General features: G+C 38.9%; 2 protein-coding genes across 4 annotated transcripts in view; both read left to right on the top strand.

Annotated features, from left to right (window-relative positions):
• LOC143033019 (uncharacterized) overlaps positions 1–17500 on the top strand; it is a 787267-nt gene that overhangs the window by 636075 nt on the left and 133692 nt on the right. The gene's annotated exons all lie outside the window — the stretch shown is intronic.
• LOC143033071 (uncharacterized) lies at positions 13782–14299 on the top strand. The gene is made up of 2 exons (XM_076198269.1): positions 13782–14203; positions 14293–14299. The coding sequence occupies exons 1-2, from the start codon at positions 13782–13784 to the stop codon at positions 14297–14299; spliced, it is 429 nt and encodes a 142-aa protein (XP_076054384.1).

Genomic DNA, 17500 nt, shown 5'->3' with positions numbered 1-17500 from the left:
GGGTGGAGTGGAATGCGTGGGGGTGGAATGGGTGGTAGTGGAATGGGTGGTAGTGGAATGGGTGGGGGTGGAATGGGTGGGGGTGGAATGGGTGGGAGTGGAATGGGTGGGAGTGGAATGAGTGGGGTGGAATGGGTGGGAGTGGAATGCGTGGGGGTGGAATGGGTGGGAGTGGATGCCTACCTTTGAATTGGCTACCTACCTACCTCCCTTATAAAGGGAGAGAAGTCCCTAGTATATAGTATAGTATAATATAGTTTAGTATAATACAGTACAGTGTATTAGTATAATATTTTATCATTACCCACGCCCTTCCACACGTGTCCTAATCTCTCCTTTTATTCTTAACCAATCACACGATAAACTTTCCTCCTTACCTTATTCCCTTTCACATTCCCAATCTCTCCCAATGCCCCTCCCTCTTATATCCCCTCCCTCCTTCCTTCCTTCCCTCCCACTCCCTCCAAGTCCTCGCAATTCGCAACCCTCCTCCCACTAATAGCCACGTATAATAACCTTCCAAGAAAGATTGGGTTCCTCTCGTGGTCACAACATCGTAGTCGATCGCGTCAACAACCGATCAAGTCGTTTCAGAACGACGACGTTGTTAACCCTGAACGACCCCATAAGCTCCTCCCGACGAAGACCATACCGAACTTGGCCTCTGTTATCACTAACGGGGCCCACTCCCGATCACATCCGATTAGGCGTGATTGGTTGAAATGGTGTCTTTAAGCCTTGGGTCCAGACACGCCCTCAGCCTTTCCAATCAGACCATGAATCGACCGTCTGTGTCGCTGTTCTTCATCTCGGCTATTTCCTTTCTTTTTTCCTTTTTTGGGCCGAGCGGGTTAGAGCGTCGCTACTTGCGGCAGAGGTCGAGGTGACGGGAGCTCGAGTACTGCCGCCAGCGAGTTGGACCAAGGGTATGGTTCATTAAATTCTACGCTACGAAGTCCTCGGTAGAGGGCACCGTTCTAGCCTCAGGATAGGGGGAGTTTGTAACGTTAAACCAAATCATTGAATCATTAATCAAGTGTCAAGTGACCTTTATATGACCTTTCAACACTATACATTAATTGTTCTCTGTTTTATACTAAACACAAGTAATATTTTTTTTTTTTACTTTCTGTTTGGAGGAGGGCACAGTCTTCAAAATTCATAATATTTTTTTTCTATCATGCTTTCTTCTTCGTTTCTTCACAGACCTCTTTCTATAATTTTCTTATCACATTCTCTTGAATTATATCCTTTTCCATATTCTTCTTTTTCTGCCCATCCCTCTCCTGCCTCCTCTTGCGTTCATAATATCCATCCTTATTCATCGTTTCCCATCTTTGTTCTCACTTTCTCTCGCCATCCAGGTATCGTTTCCCAAACATTTTTCAACTCCACCTGATCTTATACTCCTCCTCCTCCTCCTCCTCCTCCTCCTCCTCCTCCTCTTCCTCCTCCTCCTCCTCTTCCTTCTCCTCACCGTCTTGCTCCTCCTCCTTTATATCTTCCCTTCCTCCAGTTCCTAAACATCTTCATTCTCTTCACATTTTTCTCTCCTCTTTCTCTTCAGTTTTTCATATTCCCTTTCACCATCCTTTGTTTCATATTAATTTCTTTTCCATATTCTCCTTTCCCTCCCCTCCTCTCTCCTTTCCTTCCCCCTCCTCTATCCTCCCCCTTCCTCATCTCCTCCCTCTTCTCCCCTCCTTTTTCCTTCTCCCCTCCTCCCTCTCCTCCCCTCCTTCTTCCTTCTCCCCTCCTCCTTCCCCATCCCTTCTCCCCCTCCCATTCCTACCTCCTCCTCTCCCTCCTCTTTACCATCTTTTTCTTTCCTCCTCATCTTTCATTCTTCTGTTTCTCGTTTTCCCCCAACTGTCTCTCCTATCCTCCTTTTCTTCACCTCCTCTTCGTTCCTCACCCTCCTCCTCCTCTAATTTCTTTCCCCTCCTCCCCTCCTTCTCCACCTTACATTCCTTCCCAACCTCCACTCCTTCCTCTCCTCTCCCACCTTCCCCTTCCGTTCCTTCCCTTCTCCCCCCCTTCCTCCGTCTCTTCCGAGCACTTAACCTCCTGCCCTTCCTATTCCTCCTCCTCCTACTTCCTCCTTATCTCTCTCCCCTTCCTCCTTCTTCTCCTCCCCTTCCTCCTCCTCCCTCTCCCCTTCCTCCTCCTCCCTCTCCCCTTCCTCCTCCTCCCTCTCCCCTTCCTCCTCCTCCCTCTCCCCTTCCTCCTCCTCCCTCTCCCCTTCCTCCTCCTCCCTCCTCTCTACTCCCTCCTCCCTTCTCCCTTTTCCCTATTTCCTCTTCCTTCTCCCTCTTCCATCTTCTCTCCTCACCCCTCCTTTCTCCCTGCTTCTTCCTCCTCCTTCCTCCCTTTCTCCTCTCTCCTCTTCCTCCGTCCTCATCCCTTTTTCCTCCCCCCTCCTCCTCTCTCCTCCTCCCTTCATCCTCCTCCCCATCTCCCCCTCCTCCCACTTCTCCCCTTCTTCCCTTTACTCTCCTCCTTCCCCTCCTACTGGCCTCAATACTTCTTACCTATTTCCCTTTCTTTACATCCTCATATCTCTTCCTCTCTCCTCCTCCTCCTCATCCCCCCACGTCCTCTTCCTTCCTACTCCCCTCCCTCCTCCTCCTCCTCCTCCTCCTCCTCCTCCTCCTCCTCCCATTCTCACCTGAACTCTCGATCCTAATAGGGATCGAGTTCGGGGTCACGTAATTGAGATGTTGCTGTCATCCGTCTTCACGCTCTCGAACATGGCGTCCTTGTTTACAACCCGGTTGCTTTCGCGCCCCATTTTCCACCCCGGAGGCCCTTCGGGTGGCGCTACTGTAGCCTTTGATTTTTATTTGGGGGTGGGGGGAGGGGAGGGTGGTTGAGGGGTTGGCACACACCTTTGATTATTGTTATTATTCTTTTATCTTTGTATTTTTTTTTTGGGGGGGGGGACTTGTCCCCGATTTTTACTTATTTATTTATTCATTATTAATTTTTTTCCCTTTTTGAAGGGGACACCCACCTTTGATTAGTATTTTTTATGTGGGACAGGTACCCGGGCTCTTCTTCTTTTTTTTTTTTTTTTTTTTTTTTTTTTTTTTTTTTTTTTTTTCGGGGGGCGGGGGTATTGGCTCCACAAGCCTTGCGGCAGTTCTGAGTAGCTCTCACACAAATTCAAAAGTGGGAGTGGAGACCCCTCTTCCCGGAGACAAAAGCTCCTCCTCTCCCCTTTACTGGGAGTGCAACCCCATGGGTTGTTCCTAGACCATACACCGTTCGTTGACTATGAAACAGGTCCAAAAGGTAATTGTTATTGGTTTCTCGAAAGTGATTCGAAGCTTTGAATGCGTCATCGGAACTGTGGTAGTTTTGCATTTGCTTAGTTGTGGGTTCGAACCCCGCACTCCTCTCCGATTTCCAGCAGTGACGGTTACCCTACCCAAGAGTCCAGTTGCATGGGGAAAGGTGACAGCTTCAGCCGCAGCTAGTAAGCGCAGCCTGGCGTAGCTTCTCATAATTTTTCTTCTAAAATATTTTTTCTTCTTTAGAATACTCTCAAAGAAATCAGATTCGCTGCCTTTGTTGATCAAAAAAATCTAACCCAGAATCTAAAACATACATTAGAATTTTTTTTTTCTTAAATATATTGTCCATTTCAAGTTGGCTCCTCACCCCTAACTGTATATCCCTTTGCTATTCTTCACAGATTGTGACGTACGACCTGATAGTATTGTATGGATTTAGAGAATTAATCAGTATGGTTCCAGCTCCTCTGGGATTAATCTAGTATTGGCCGAAATGAAGAATTACCATTAACAGATTAATGTACTTTGTCATCACAAAGAGGTTAACTTAAGCGTGAAGTTCCGAGAATAGCTCTTACGCACCACTGGGTTCTAGTCCTCCACTCGTTGGGAACTATTTTTCACAAAGACTTGACATTGTTTCTGTCTTGAACTTAACATCCTGAGACATGAACCTAAGATTTTATTTGGTTTTGCCTTACCTGAGAAAGGTTAGTTTTGGTTAGGCTGGGCTAACTAGGCTGGGAGTTATTGGGTTGTGATGGATTGGTTTTTTTTTTGGGCTTCTTCGGTTGGGTTGGGTTGGGCTGGGTTAGGCTGGATTAAGTTGAGTTGGGTGTCACGCCTTGCATTGCGTTGCGCTGCGTTACGTTGTGTTGTTGCGTTGCTTTGCTGTGTGTTGTGTTGCGTTGTAGTGGGTTGCTTTGTGTTGTTACATTGTGTTGCTGTGTTGCTTTGCGTTGTGCTGCGTGCTGTGCTGTGTTGTGTTGTGTTCTGTGATGTGCAGTGTTGTATTGTATTGTGCTGTGCTATCCTGTGTTGTGTTGTGATGGTGATATACTACTGTGTTGTGTAAGACTGTTGAGTAATTAAGCTTGATTGGTTTGTGCCGGTTGTTCATGCCCAGTTAAGGCCGAGTGATGGTGTTTGTTCCAAGAAGATTAAGTTAGGCTTTGAGTTGATTAAAACAGGGCTGAACTAATTTGAGCTGAGACATGGCAGTAAGGCTAGATTGGATTAATTTGGAAAAATAAGACCGAAATAGGTTACCCTATTTAGGTTTAGGATAGTATAGGTCAGGTTATATTAGTTTAAGCTAGGTTAAACTAGTCCACGTGACGCTGCATTAGGAAACCTTTTGAAGGTTAACTTAGACAAGATTAGCCCAACTTAACTTCGGCTACTCTTGGACAATCCAGGACAACGTCAGGGAAGTGGTTATCAACCTGAAGGGCATGACCTGCTGTTACAAATTACACTTTTCTGTATAATGTGAGGAGTCTGAACATAAACAAAATACATATTAAATGTAAGATAATTATGATTGTCAACTTTGTCATAAAGCAAAGGGTTTCTCTTCCTCAACATTTCATTATAATAATCATGTTTTTATTTTTATTTCTTATTATTCTTATTTTTTATTATTAATTATTATTACTTTTTTGGGGGCGGAGTGTGATTTAGGAGAAAATTGAAAGGGAGCTATACAAATTTCATTATAATAATATTTTTTTTTAGCTTTTTTTTATTATATTTATTATGATTATTATTATTGTTGTTGTTGTTTTGGGGGGCGGGGTGTGATTTAGGAGAAAATTGAAAGGGAGCTTATACAAATTTCATTATAATAATTATAATTTTTTTTTTTTAGTTTTTATTATATCTATTATGATTATTATTATTATTATTATTATTATTATTTTCTTTTTTTGGGGGGGTGATTTCGGAGAACACTGAAAGGGAGCCATACAAATGATGAGAAACCATGAAGATAGGAATGGAGCGAAAAAGGTAACCACCGAGTTAAGCAAACCCACGATAACCTTGGTCTGTTTAGGTACGGTTAGGAGGTAATAAGATGCTTTAGTGCTTCTGTGCCTTCTCCATTATGCGCGCGATGGCTTCAGCATGACAGTCGGTATGAGCCCAGTTCTTTGAGCGTCTCGCCGACTCTCTTGTAAAAATGCCAGCGATATCAAACATCTGCTCTCCCCAAGCCTTCTTCGGCCTCCCTCGTGTAAATTGGTCGATGCTGAGGACTGCAGACGCTATCAGGAACAGTAAATCTAGTTTGATTGATCTAAAAGGTGCTCTAGTCTCGAGATAAGCAAATTAAATTTAGAGACGGGAGTCCCTCGTGAAAGGTGAATAAATTATTCTTAGAAAATCGAAAGAATTTTTTATAGGAAATTTGATAATAAAAGTAATGGTAATATGATTCGTTTATTGGGCATTTTAGATAAAAGACTGTATTAGTATAGATTTTTTCTAGATATTTGTGATTATTTTCATCTATTATCTTGACCTTGATGCTCTTTCTAGTTAAAGAAGAAATAGTTTTATTACTCAGTCACCATCATAAACACTAAAGGTCATACAAATTTCTCTCTTATATCTTTTCATTTGGACATACTAAAGAATAATTCAAACTGAAGCAAGTGTATTGAAAATTTTGAATATGTGATAAAATAGCAATTCTGACAAACATCATGAACTAAATTTTACGCACAGTCACTGGATAATCATTAGAAAACTTTTCGAGTCAGGACCATACTGATTTATTCTTTAAGGGAATTAAACAATTTTTTTTACCTTTGTGGATCAGGAATGTGAGTCAAGAATTTTTTGAGGTCAGGGTTAATAACTATGGGAAATACAGGGGGAACCAAATAATAAATGTGACAGTGGTCTATCTATACAATATATATATATATATATATATATATATATATATATATATATATATATAGATATATATATATGTATACACACACACATATATATATATATATATATATATATATATATATATATATATCGCTGCATCATTGCAAGACTGTCGTAACTCAAATTTCGTGATTTTTCAGGAGAATCATTTTAAAGTATCTAAGACCTATAACTTTAATAGTTTTACCCTAAGCAACAAAACTTACCATCTTGATTAGGTAAATAGGGCTCCACTTGACTTACGACTTTATTACCAAAAGACGCAGAATTATTCGGCATTCTTATAAACCATTGTAACTCTATACTTGAAATTTTTGAGTTACGACAGTCTTGCAATGATGCAGCGATATGTATATATATATACACATATATTCTAAATAATTGTATCCCAATGATTTGCAAAAAAAAAAAAAAGTGCTACAAGGAAAGAAACGACGGCTCCCAAGTTTAATTCATTAGATGGTGTGTATTTTCAAAGAAGTAACATAAAAAATAAAAATTATTGTAATGAAATAGAAAATATAATGTTGGAGTCTGGGGAGGGGAGAAATAATGCCTTTGACTATATATTTTGTAGTAAACAAAAAATTAAACCAATAGGTGGATATGGCAATGAATTATGAAAAACAACGAATTACGTTTGAAGTTTGTACAAACGAAGAGCAGAATCAACGTGCCAAGAATTGAACTGAAACCAACATTTTACTTGTACTAAATGTAGACGTTTACCAGTAACCAGAGAAAAAATTAATATACACAAAAAAGAAAACACAAGTGGACTGCAAAATATATATATAAAAACGACACCCAGTTTGGGCTGAGTAAATACTAAACAAATACGATTTTTACTCTGCACCCGGCGTTGCTTAGTGAGCTATCTCGGCATCGCTGATGGGGCTGGATTTTAACCCTTCACTATAGCGGGGAGCGCTTGTTTATTGCTGCTGCACCCTGTAGAGCTCATGGAGCTCACTGCACTTGTGCTTCAAAGGGGAAGTCTTTACATCTGATTACTCCAACTCTGTCTCGCATCACCCCCACTCTTCCCTCTCTTCCATTCCCACTCTCTCCTCTCTCCCCCATTCCCCTCTCCCCCCTTCCCCTTCCCCCCTGCCCCTACTCCCCCTTTCCCCTTTTCCCCTTCCCCTTCTCCCCCTGTTTTCCTTCCAACTCCCTTTTCCCTCCCTTTCCTCTTCTCCTTTCACTCTCTCCCCCTTTCCCCACTTCCTACTTTTCTCCCCCTCTCCCTTTATCCCCTTCTCCATTTCTCTCCTTTTCCCCTCTTCCCCCTCTCACTTCTATCCTTCCCTTCTCCCCTGTCTTCCTCAAACCTCCCCTCCTTTCTTTCCCTCCTCCCCTTCTTCCTCCTCTCACTCTCTCACACTTTCCCCACTTCCCCCTTTCCTCCTTCTACTCTTCTCCCCCTCTTCCCTTCTCCCCTTCTCCCCTTCTCCCCTTCTTCCCTTCTCCTTTTCTCTCCTCTTCCCCTCTCCTCCTCTCCCCCTTCCCCCTTTCCTCCCTCTACTTCTCTCCCCTTTTCTCTTTTGTAAGGGCGAGTGGCAAAATAATCTTTGGATTCTTTTGAATTGACTCATGAACAGCCAATAAAGATGGAAACGATTAAGAGTCAAATGCAGCTTGCACATTTCAAAGTAGTTGTTTTAATAATGCATATATAATATATTGACCTTGCAAATGATCTTATTTTTGTTTTTATTTTCTTTTTATCTATTTATAAACAAAAAGAAATTTGGCTACTGCAGAAGCTGTCACGTTCTTCCAAGTGCTTGGATATTCCGGGCAAGTGGCAGTCACTAAGGCGATATCACACTGGGCTTCCACGAGCTTCACCACCGTCGACCGTTGAGAGTTCGTTAGAGTAAAAACGACTTCGGTTACAATAATTTTCCAAATCTCCAAATATCAAATTATCTTTCCATCATATAATGCAAAGTTCAGTGATGAACTAAAGGATTGTTAAACCTACACGCATGTTAGACACACTGTTGAAATGGTTTTAGAGTTAGAGAAGTCTAGCTTTCTTTAAGCGAAGTCATATTCTAATTATTCAAACGGAGGGAGATAGGATGTTGAAGGAAAAATAGCTTAGTGTGATAACACTTTTACCGCAATTAACCCTTACGAATCGAACCAAGAGAAAACTAAAATCCAACGCGATACAGAAATAGAGTACAAAAACGAACACTTATCTTTTGATGAAATGTGACATAATGGGAGGTATGCTGGTCTTGCATTAGCTTTGTTGTGGGTTCGAATCCCGCACTCCTCTCCGATTCCCAACAGTCCAAGAGCATAGGAAAAATATGTTAGATTCGGCCGCAGCTATCTTCTTCTTCTTCCTCTTCTTGTTTTCCTTCTAATCCTCCTCGTCATCTTCATCATCGTCATCATCCTTGTTCTTCTTCTTATTATTCTTAATTTTTCTTATTATTATTTTCTTGTTCTTGTTTTTCTTTTTCTTCTTATTCTTATTTTTTATTTATTATTCTTGTTTCTCTTTCTGTTCTTGTTCTGCATTATTTTTGTTCTTGATCGTTTTTATTGTTCTTTTTTGTTTTTGTTCTTGTTCGTATTGTACTTATTCTTCTTGTTCTTGTTATTTTTATGTTTTTATTCTTGTTCTTCATATTCTTGTTATTGTTTCTGTTCTGTTCTGTTCTTGCCCTCGCTCTTCTTGTTCTTGTTTTCTTGTTCTTGTTCTTCTTGTTCCTATTCCTCTTGTTCTTGTTACATTTGTTCTTTTCCTTCTAGTTCTTGTTCTTTTCTTTTTGTTATTCTTGTCCTTATTCTCCTCCTCCTCCTCCCCCTCCTCCTCCTCCTCCTCCCCTCCTCCTCCTCCTCCTCCTCCCCCTCCTCCTCCTCCTCCTCCCCTCCTCCTCCTCCTCCTCCTGTTCTTCTTCTTCCAAATATTGGAACACCATGTGTGTAATCAGAAGCCCTCTTTGTATCACAAGAAACTTCGATAATGCACGTTACGCTTCGGAGGATTCGAACTGGTGCTCTATGCGCCAATCCCGTTCATGCTTCAATGATATTTGCTTGGAATTTTGCACTCTGGTGGATACAAAACGTGTGGTTAATGGACTCAAGTGGAGAATGAATTTGAAAATTGGACTTTCAGACCAGAATTTCTTGATTATTGCCAAGTAATCCTTGAGCCATTCGTGGGAAAATATCCTTTTTGCTCGTATGATTATCACTCGACGATGATCGTTCATGACTTAACGATTCTCGTCAAGCGATTGTGTAGAACACTAATGCTTTTAGCGACTCTAGTGGCAGACCCATTCAAAAACATTGAAATAGTTCTCTAGGAAATCGTTAGACGATCATCGTTGAGCCATTAACGATCATCGTTGAGCGATAATTAATCATACCGAAAAACGTACTTTCGTATATACTAATATAAAGATCGACTTAAACAACACCTGCAAGATACCTTATTATCGTGGAACAAATATTGAATACTTTATATAAAAAATGATCGAATACTACACTTAAGTAAACTGATCAACTAGAAATACTGTATTATTAAAATTACTTTGGTTACATATTGGAGGAGTCAACGTAGCTGCAGATGAAATAAAATTTGCAAGCAGAGTAACTGGATATTTTATATTTATTTCATTTTATTTTATTTTTATCTTTTGACTCTAGAATTACTGGATTTTTTTTAGCCAAATACAGTCCCCTCTGTAATCTCTCCAACTCTAAGGCATGTTCAGAGTAGTACAAATAAGAATGTACATCAAAGACTAGCATTATCATTGTTGATATAACTTAACTATTTAACTGCACTGACAATATTAACAGAAGCAGACATCAGAGAGAATTTACAACCAAAGCTTCCTTTTTTCTTCCTTTCTTCTCTTTCTCTCTCCTTTCTCTCTCTCTCTCTCTCTCTCTTTTTTTTTTTGTGTGGGTGCTTGAACACCCAGGGCAAGTGACAGTCACCGGTAACTGTTCGAAAATAAACCAAAGCCATCGTTATTCTGAGTTTTTTTTTTTTTTTTTTTTTTTCTCGAAAATGTGAATTCTCTGCTTCAGAAGCTCTGAGCGCTCCAGTGAGCACTTCGAGTTGAAGGTTCACGCTTCATAAAGTTCAACTCAATGTTCAGTTCGAATCTTCTGTTTTTCTATTCTTAATTGATACGTATTCAAATTTGTAACTCAGATGCATAAGAATCATAATACGGCAAACATAATAACTACACAGAGAAGCGTCAGCATAATGTGGTAAGGAGCTTACGACAGGAAGCGCTGAATAGCTGCGGCTTAAACCGTTACATTTGCCCAAATACGCTTTTAAGAACTGTTAGCGATGGGTAACAGTCATTGCTGGGAATCGGAGAGGAGTGCGGGATTCGAACACACAACCAAGTACATGCGAGATAATCAAGCTTCTGATTACGTCATCGGAGCAGTGTAGGAGTAATATTTGAATATATCATTAGATGAAGGACCTAACATTGGTATTCTAAAAAAAAATATTTCCTTGTATAAATCTTTCCTTATATAAATCTTATAGATCCTTCGAAGGGAAAGATTTTTTCTTAAGAATGCCACCGTAAGAATCTTACGGTGGTATTCTTAAAAAAATTCTTTCCTTATATAAATCCTTGGAAGGGAAAGATTTTTTTAAGAATACCACCGTAAGTGTCTCACTGTCATCTAAAATACACTTTCTCCCTTATCTAGAAATAACCTTTTCTTTGAACTAGAAAATTGCTTACTGGGGGTATACCCTCTAGTCACATATAAACTGTATTCTATCTAAAATCTATATCATTCCGTTTCATTGAAACAATAGATTCTATTAAGACACGCAACATAACAGGAAACCACTGCATTCTGTGTAAAAATCTAAATATATTCATGAAAAATAAATTGGTGGAAAATACAATCAAAATCGATATCGGGAATGGAAGTGAGATGTAGATATCCGAGAAGACAGCACGAAAGAACACAGAAGCCGCAAAGATGAAATATGAGGGTTAAAACTAAATCTGGAAATAAATCAAAACACAACAAAGAAAATAATTCCAGGAAAAAAAAATAGTTGCGTGGAAGAAAATATAAAGATTACTACTAAGTAAACACCGTCTTGTTAAATGTATGTATATAGATAGCAAAGAGTTTACTTAATAAACATAAGAAATAGGAAGATTGTGAACCAATTGTTATTGTAGTATAGATTGCAGGTTATTCCCATTTGACAACTGCAATCAGAATGAAGGGGCTATCACACTGGGCTATTTTTCCTCCGACATCCGATTAATTGGTGTTACCGCCTACATCCACATATTTTTCTGCTGTAAAATAAATATAGCAAAAAAAAAAATTCTCATGAAAAAAGCAAATAATGTTATTTGATATGCTGGATTCTCTCTCTCTTTCTCTCTCTCTCTCTCTCTCTCTCTCTCTCTCTCTCTCTCTCTCTCTCTCTCTCTCTCTTTTTTTTTTTTTCTCTCTCTCTCTCTCCAGCATATCAGATTCCTTTCCGAAAGCTGCGTGCTGCAAATCTGCTTCAACATTCGGAGGAAAATATAGTTCAATGTGATAACGCCTTCTAAGGAGATGCACAACCCGGTAGTAACATAATCAGTTGGGATAGTATACAACGCCTTTGAAACCGATGAAAAACCACGGAAACGAAACACAAGGGGAACTTTAGTCCAAACAGAGTCAAAATGGACAAAAAATCAACAAAATAAGGACGGAAGCTCTAATGTAGAACAGAAGAAGGCATTTGAACCAAGAAAATAAGAAAAGAAAAAAGAAGAAAAAAAGAAGAGGACCGATTAATGGATGTAATAACTTAGGGTTTGACTGCCTGTGAATTTATATACGAGTATGTTGTTTGACTTAATGTTATGAGGGCGGGGAAAATTGGCCACCGCCTCGACATTTTATTGTTCGTTTATTCACGTGTTTATACTTTTAATTGATTTTATTTGATTATTTATTCATTCATTCATGCATTTACTTATTTGTTTATATGTTTATGTATCTATTTATTCATTTGATTTATTCATTAACCTAAACATTCTGCATCTACTATTTATATATATAAATTTGGTCTATTTATCTTTATTTTGAGTCTTGTTTGTTCATTTTTCACATTAATATAGCTTTTATCTATACTTTTATGTGTGTGTATTTGTGTCATTGAGTATGGCCTTGGATCACGTGTTCGACTCGTGATCGACAGCTATCCACCCCCCCCCCACAGAATAGAGCTCAGTGCTCATATATCACCGATATATGGGTAATGTTGTGACTTTACACGAACCCCCCCTAATTTCCCGCCCACGAATTGGAGTAACAACTCGCAGCGCAGCGTTACTGATATTATTTCAGCCTAGGGCGGGATTCGAACTCGGACCGCTGTAGGCGGTTGCGAACGCTACCACTGCGCCGTGTGTGTGTGTGTATATATATATATATATATATATGTATGTATATATAAATATAATATATATATATATATATACATATATATAATATTGTGTGTGTGTGTCATGAGGGTGTGTGGGTCTACAAATATTTATTTAAATGTGTTGAACATTCGAGATGGACGGCGAATAGAATCATCTCCCCAGCGTTCGTTTTCATTCACCATTTTGCCTCCATCATATAGTATAGCTTTCCGGACCCCAAAAGGTCTCATCAAGTTCAAATCAATTCCTCCACCTTTTCCACTTATGTAGAGCTGACAACCGGTGAGAGGTCTGTCCGTCCACCTACTATTCGGGGGGCATAATATATATATTTTTATATATATATATATATTATATATATATATATATATATATATATATATATATATATGTGTGTGTGTGTGTGTGTGTATATATATGTATGTATATGTGATATATATTTATAATATATGTATATATATATATGTATATATATAGGGGAAGGTGGGGTAAGACGGACCCCTGGGGTGAGATGGACCCCCCCCTCTAATTTGAATTAGAAAGGGCATGATTAAGATTGTTGCCGCTAGATGTCCTCAACATCAACTGTAACTCACGCAGGTGCAACCGGAAGCCAGGTTCAGTGCCGCATTTGTGCTCGATGTGGAGGTTTGTGTTTTTGGACAGTGCTGATGTTATTTGGAGAAGGTAAGATAATTATTTTTTTTGCATTGATATACTGGCTGTAATGATTTAGTAATCATGCTGCATATAGCCAATCGTGTGTACATTATAGGTATGTGCCATAAAATGATATATCAAACATAGATGTTTTATTAAAAAATGCATAATGCGAATATTTACGTATGGGGTGAGATGGACCCCGAGGGGTCCATCTCACCCCATACTCTAAATATTTTACAAACACTTAGCATTTTCTTTTCTTTTTTCTTGTAGATGCCCCAGAAATACGTGAGGATAAGTAATAGAGGGGGATGGAATACAGAAGCAATGCAGAATGCAATATCTGCAGTTAAAGAAAAAAAGAATGGTGTGAAAGCAGCCTCCAAGGAATTTCCTCATCTTTCCACGGGTTCGTATGAAGCAAGAACTAAAGGATGGTGCTCCACCAGGAACCGGATTTGCCTGTCATCCATCTGGGTGGATGCAGCTCCCTATTTTTACAGAATGGTTTCAGCACTTTCTTGCCCACACCAAGCCATCAGTGAATGATCCAGTATTGCTGATTATGGATGGACACATGACCCATATCAAGAATCTTGATGTTATCAATCTTGCCAGGGATAATTATGTCACGATTGTTGTTTTACCACCACATTGCAGTCACCGAATGCAGCCACTGGATGTTTCATTTATGAAACCACTGAATGCCTACTATGTGAGGGCTGTTGAAACATTCCTCAGAAACAATCCTGGCAGACTTGTGACAATCTACAAAATAAGTGCTTTGTTTGGTGAGGCCTATCTCCATGCTGCTGTTCCAAACACAGCCATTAATGGGTTTAAGAAAACCGGTATCTGCCCATTGAATAAGCATGTTTTCGGAGAAGCTGCATTTTTACCTGCACACCCAACAGACTCTCCATTAGATGCTGATCAGGAAGAGGAAGATCTGAACGACCATGTCGCCCCTCCTATCATGGTCACTGAGGATGAACCTGAACTGGAAGTAGCTGACATATCGGAAAACCCATGTGCTGTTCCTGTTCCTGAAAAACCAAGTCTGTTCAGGCCAGGTAGTTCACCCAAGGAAATTGTTCCCTTGCCAAAGGTGACCATAACGACACGAAAGAAAAGACCTAGGACTCAAGAGGGACCCCTCAACATGACAGGATCCCCATACAAGAATGACAGGATCCCCATACAAGAATGAGCTCGAGACAGAAGTTCAGAAGAAAAAAGAAAAAGAGGTCAGTCTAGCAAAGAAGCAAAAAATAAATAAATGAATAAATAAATAAAAAGAATAGAAGCCAAAAATAAAACAGCAATCATATCAAAGCAACTACAACGTGAAAAAAAGAAAATGAAACCAAAAACTCAACAAGCAAAAGCTGGACTATCCTGGCTTCATGAAAGCAGTAGCGAGAGTAAAGAGGGAGATGGAACTGTCTGCCTGTACTGCAGTGACAAGTTTGGAAATTCTAAAAGAGGTGAAGGGTGGGTTTGCTGTGCCAATTGTAAACGATGGGCACACGAGCAATGTGCAGGGATACTGGATGATGAGGATGATATTGAATGTTTTATTTGTGATCTATGCAAGGAATGATCAGGCAATTTGGCATAATATAGCACTATAAAGTATCCCTGTAGATGTAAAATGGGCACAGAAGCAAATGTACGATGATAAAGGATGCTGAAAGAAGGGTTTTCTTTGTCATTTATTCCAGGAAGGATTTCTTTTCTTATTTTTTGGTCGAGGATTATGATGAACCCTTAGGAGGTACCCGAAAAAATGACGGGGTATGACGGACCCTGGGGTCCGTCTTACCCCGTCATTTTTTTCGGAAACAATAAAAGTTACCTTTGTTATTTTAATCATAGTTTAAATTTTTCCCTCAAATAACCGTACCTAGGTTGCGTATTGGAATCATAAGACCCCAAAGTACCACCACAACCCCTAAAACATTAAAAAAATATCAAAATGTGGCTTCTAGACCCATTTCTTTCTTAAGGGGTCCGTCTTACCCCACCTTCCCCTATATATATATATACACACACACACACACACGCACATATATATGTATATATATATACACATACACGCACATATATATGTATATATATATATATATACATAAACACACACACACACACACATATATATATATATATATATTATATACATATATATGAGTGGAAAGGGTGGTAGAGAACCGCGGGTTGGAGCGAGAACACTATATTATTGACGTTTCGACTACAAGTCTTCTTCTTCTGAAGACTTTAGTCGAAACGTCAGGAATATAGTGTTCTCGCTCCAATCCGCGTTTCTCTACCACCATTTCCACTCATAGCAACATATATATATATATATATATATATATATATATATATATATATATAGATATATTGTAGAAATTACAGGTACAATAAAGTCGGAATACTAAGCGTTTTCGTCTATAGACGAAAACGTAATAGACGAACACGTTTAGTATTCCGACTTTATTTTCCCTGTGGTTTCTGCAATATTATTTAGTCACGCGTTATTATATATATATATATATATATATATATATATATATATATATATTTATATATATATATATATATATATATATATATATATATATATATGCTGGAACATTGTGACAAGTTGATGAAAGTGGAAAAAGAAGTCACGGATCTAGTTCCGAGTTTCTGAGTTTATTCCTGACCGGTTTCGCTCTATGCCTCTTCAGAAACATAGAGCAAAACCGGTCAGGAATAAACTCAGAAACTCGGAACTAGACCCGTGACTTCTTTTTCCATTATTAATCATTAAAAAACATTCCAACCTCTCTTTCCCGAACGTTTCTTTCGGCTCTCCTAAAACCATTGCTGAACACTCTGGGTTTGTTGTTTTTCAGTTGTTGAAATTAAATATATATATATATATCTTTATACCATTTTCTTTAATTTGTACACTATCGTATATATGTTGTTCTCTGTGCTCAAACATTTAGTCCTTTTACTTGTCTTTGTATGAAAATATATTATTTGTGGACATGCAGCGCCTAGGAAGTTGAATAATTGAATAAATGCATGTAGTCGAATGCGTATATTTGGTAATAAGCATTTGTCAAGGCGAACACTTTATCAAAATAAAAGAACGCTTTCTCGCGTCCATTTTGGTACTTCAGGAAACCTGAATAATAGATCCACGTACATGTCCATTCAATTATCTTTATACAAACCAATTAATTCTTGAACCAAGTTGGACCCGGAGCACCTTTCTAGATTTCATTTTCGTTAATACAAGTCCTATGCACTAAGGTTTAGGTACGTGTGGAGAATGATTTAACGCCAAGCAATGGTTCTCATCTGCGGAGTGTCTAGACCATTGAGGGATTAAACAATGTCGACACAACAATTTATTGAGTTCGGGGTCTGTCCTCACAGGCGATTATGGTGTTACCAAAAAGCCAATGCAGTTTTGAATTAATTTGATTTATTTTGTTTTTGTCATTCATGAGTTTAGTCTTTCTCGAGGACCTGTTTTGTTAGTCTTTGGTTGACCTCGTCCAAGAAGGAACATATTCGTGTTGCTTAGTTTTAATATGCAAGTGACCTATTGATGCTCGTATGTAAATGAGAAAACAGTCGCATTTGGGACCTGTGACGTCACGTCGGTTTATAGATTATTGCAAACAAGTGTGTGTACACGTTATTTTCTATTCTTTTTAATTTTCCTTCTAAAAATAGATGTACTTGATCCTCTCCCTGTGTTTTTTATATATTTATTTTATTTATTTATATTTATCTTTTTTTTACTCAAAGTCACACAACATTGTTCATCCTTAGGTAAAATAGAAATAATGTAGAGCACGTCATCCTAGGGACCATTTGCACGGTCAAACTGTTTGTCAAACCCGGTTTGTCAAACAGTTGTTTGAAGTAATGTTTGACCGTGCGAATGGGTTATTTGGTTGTCAAGCCCGATTGTCAAACGTGTTTGACAACCAAATACCCCATTCACACGGTCAAACATATCTTCAAATATTTGTTTGAAAAATCGGGTTTGTCAAACTGTTTGACAGTGTAAATATCCCTTTAACCAAAATGTCCTTTGAATAAACAAATAATTAATATAAAGTCTCATTT

Source organism: Oratosquilla oratoria, chromosome 15, assembly GCF_046742065.1.
Source record: "Oratosquilla oratoria isolate Oo_2021 chromosome 15, ASM4674206v1, whole genome shotgun sequence".
Lineage (NCBI taxonomy): Eukaryota > Metazoa > Arthropoda > Malacostraca > Stomatopoda > Squillidae > Oratosquilla > Oratosquilla oratoria.
The sequence above is the reverse complement of the archived record's forward strand: the minus strand, read 5'-3'. Positions and strand labels throughout refer to the sequence as shown.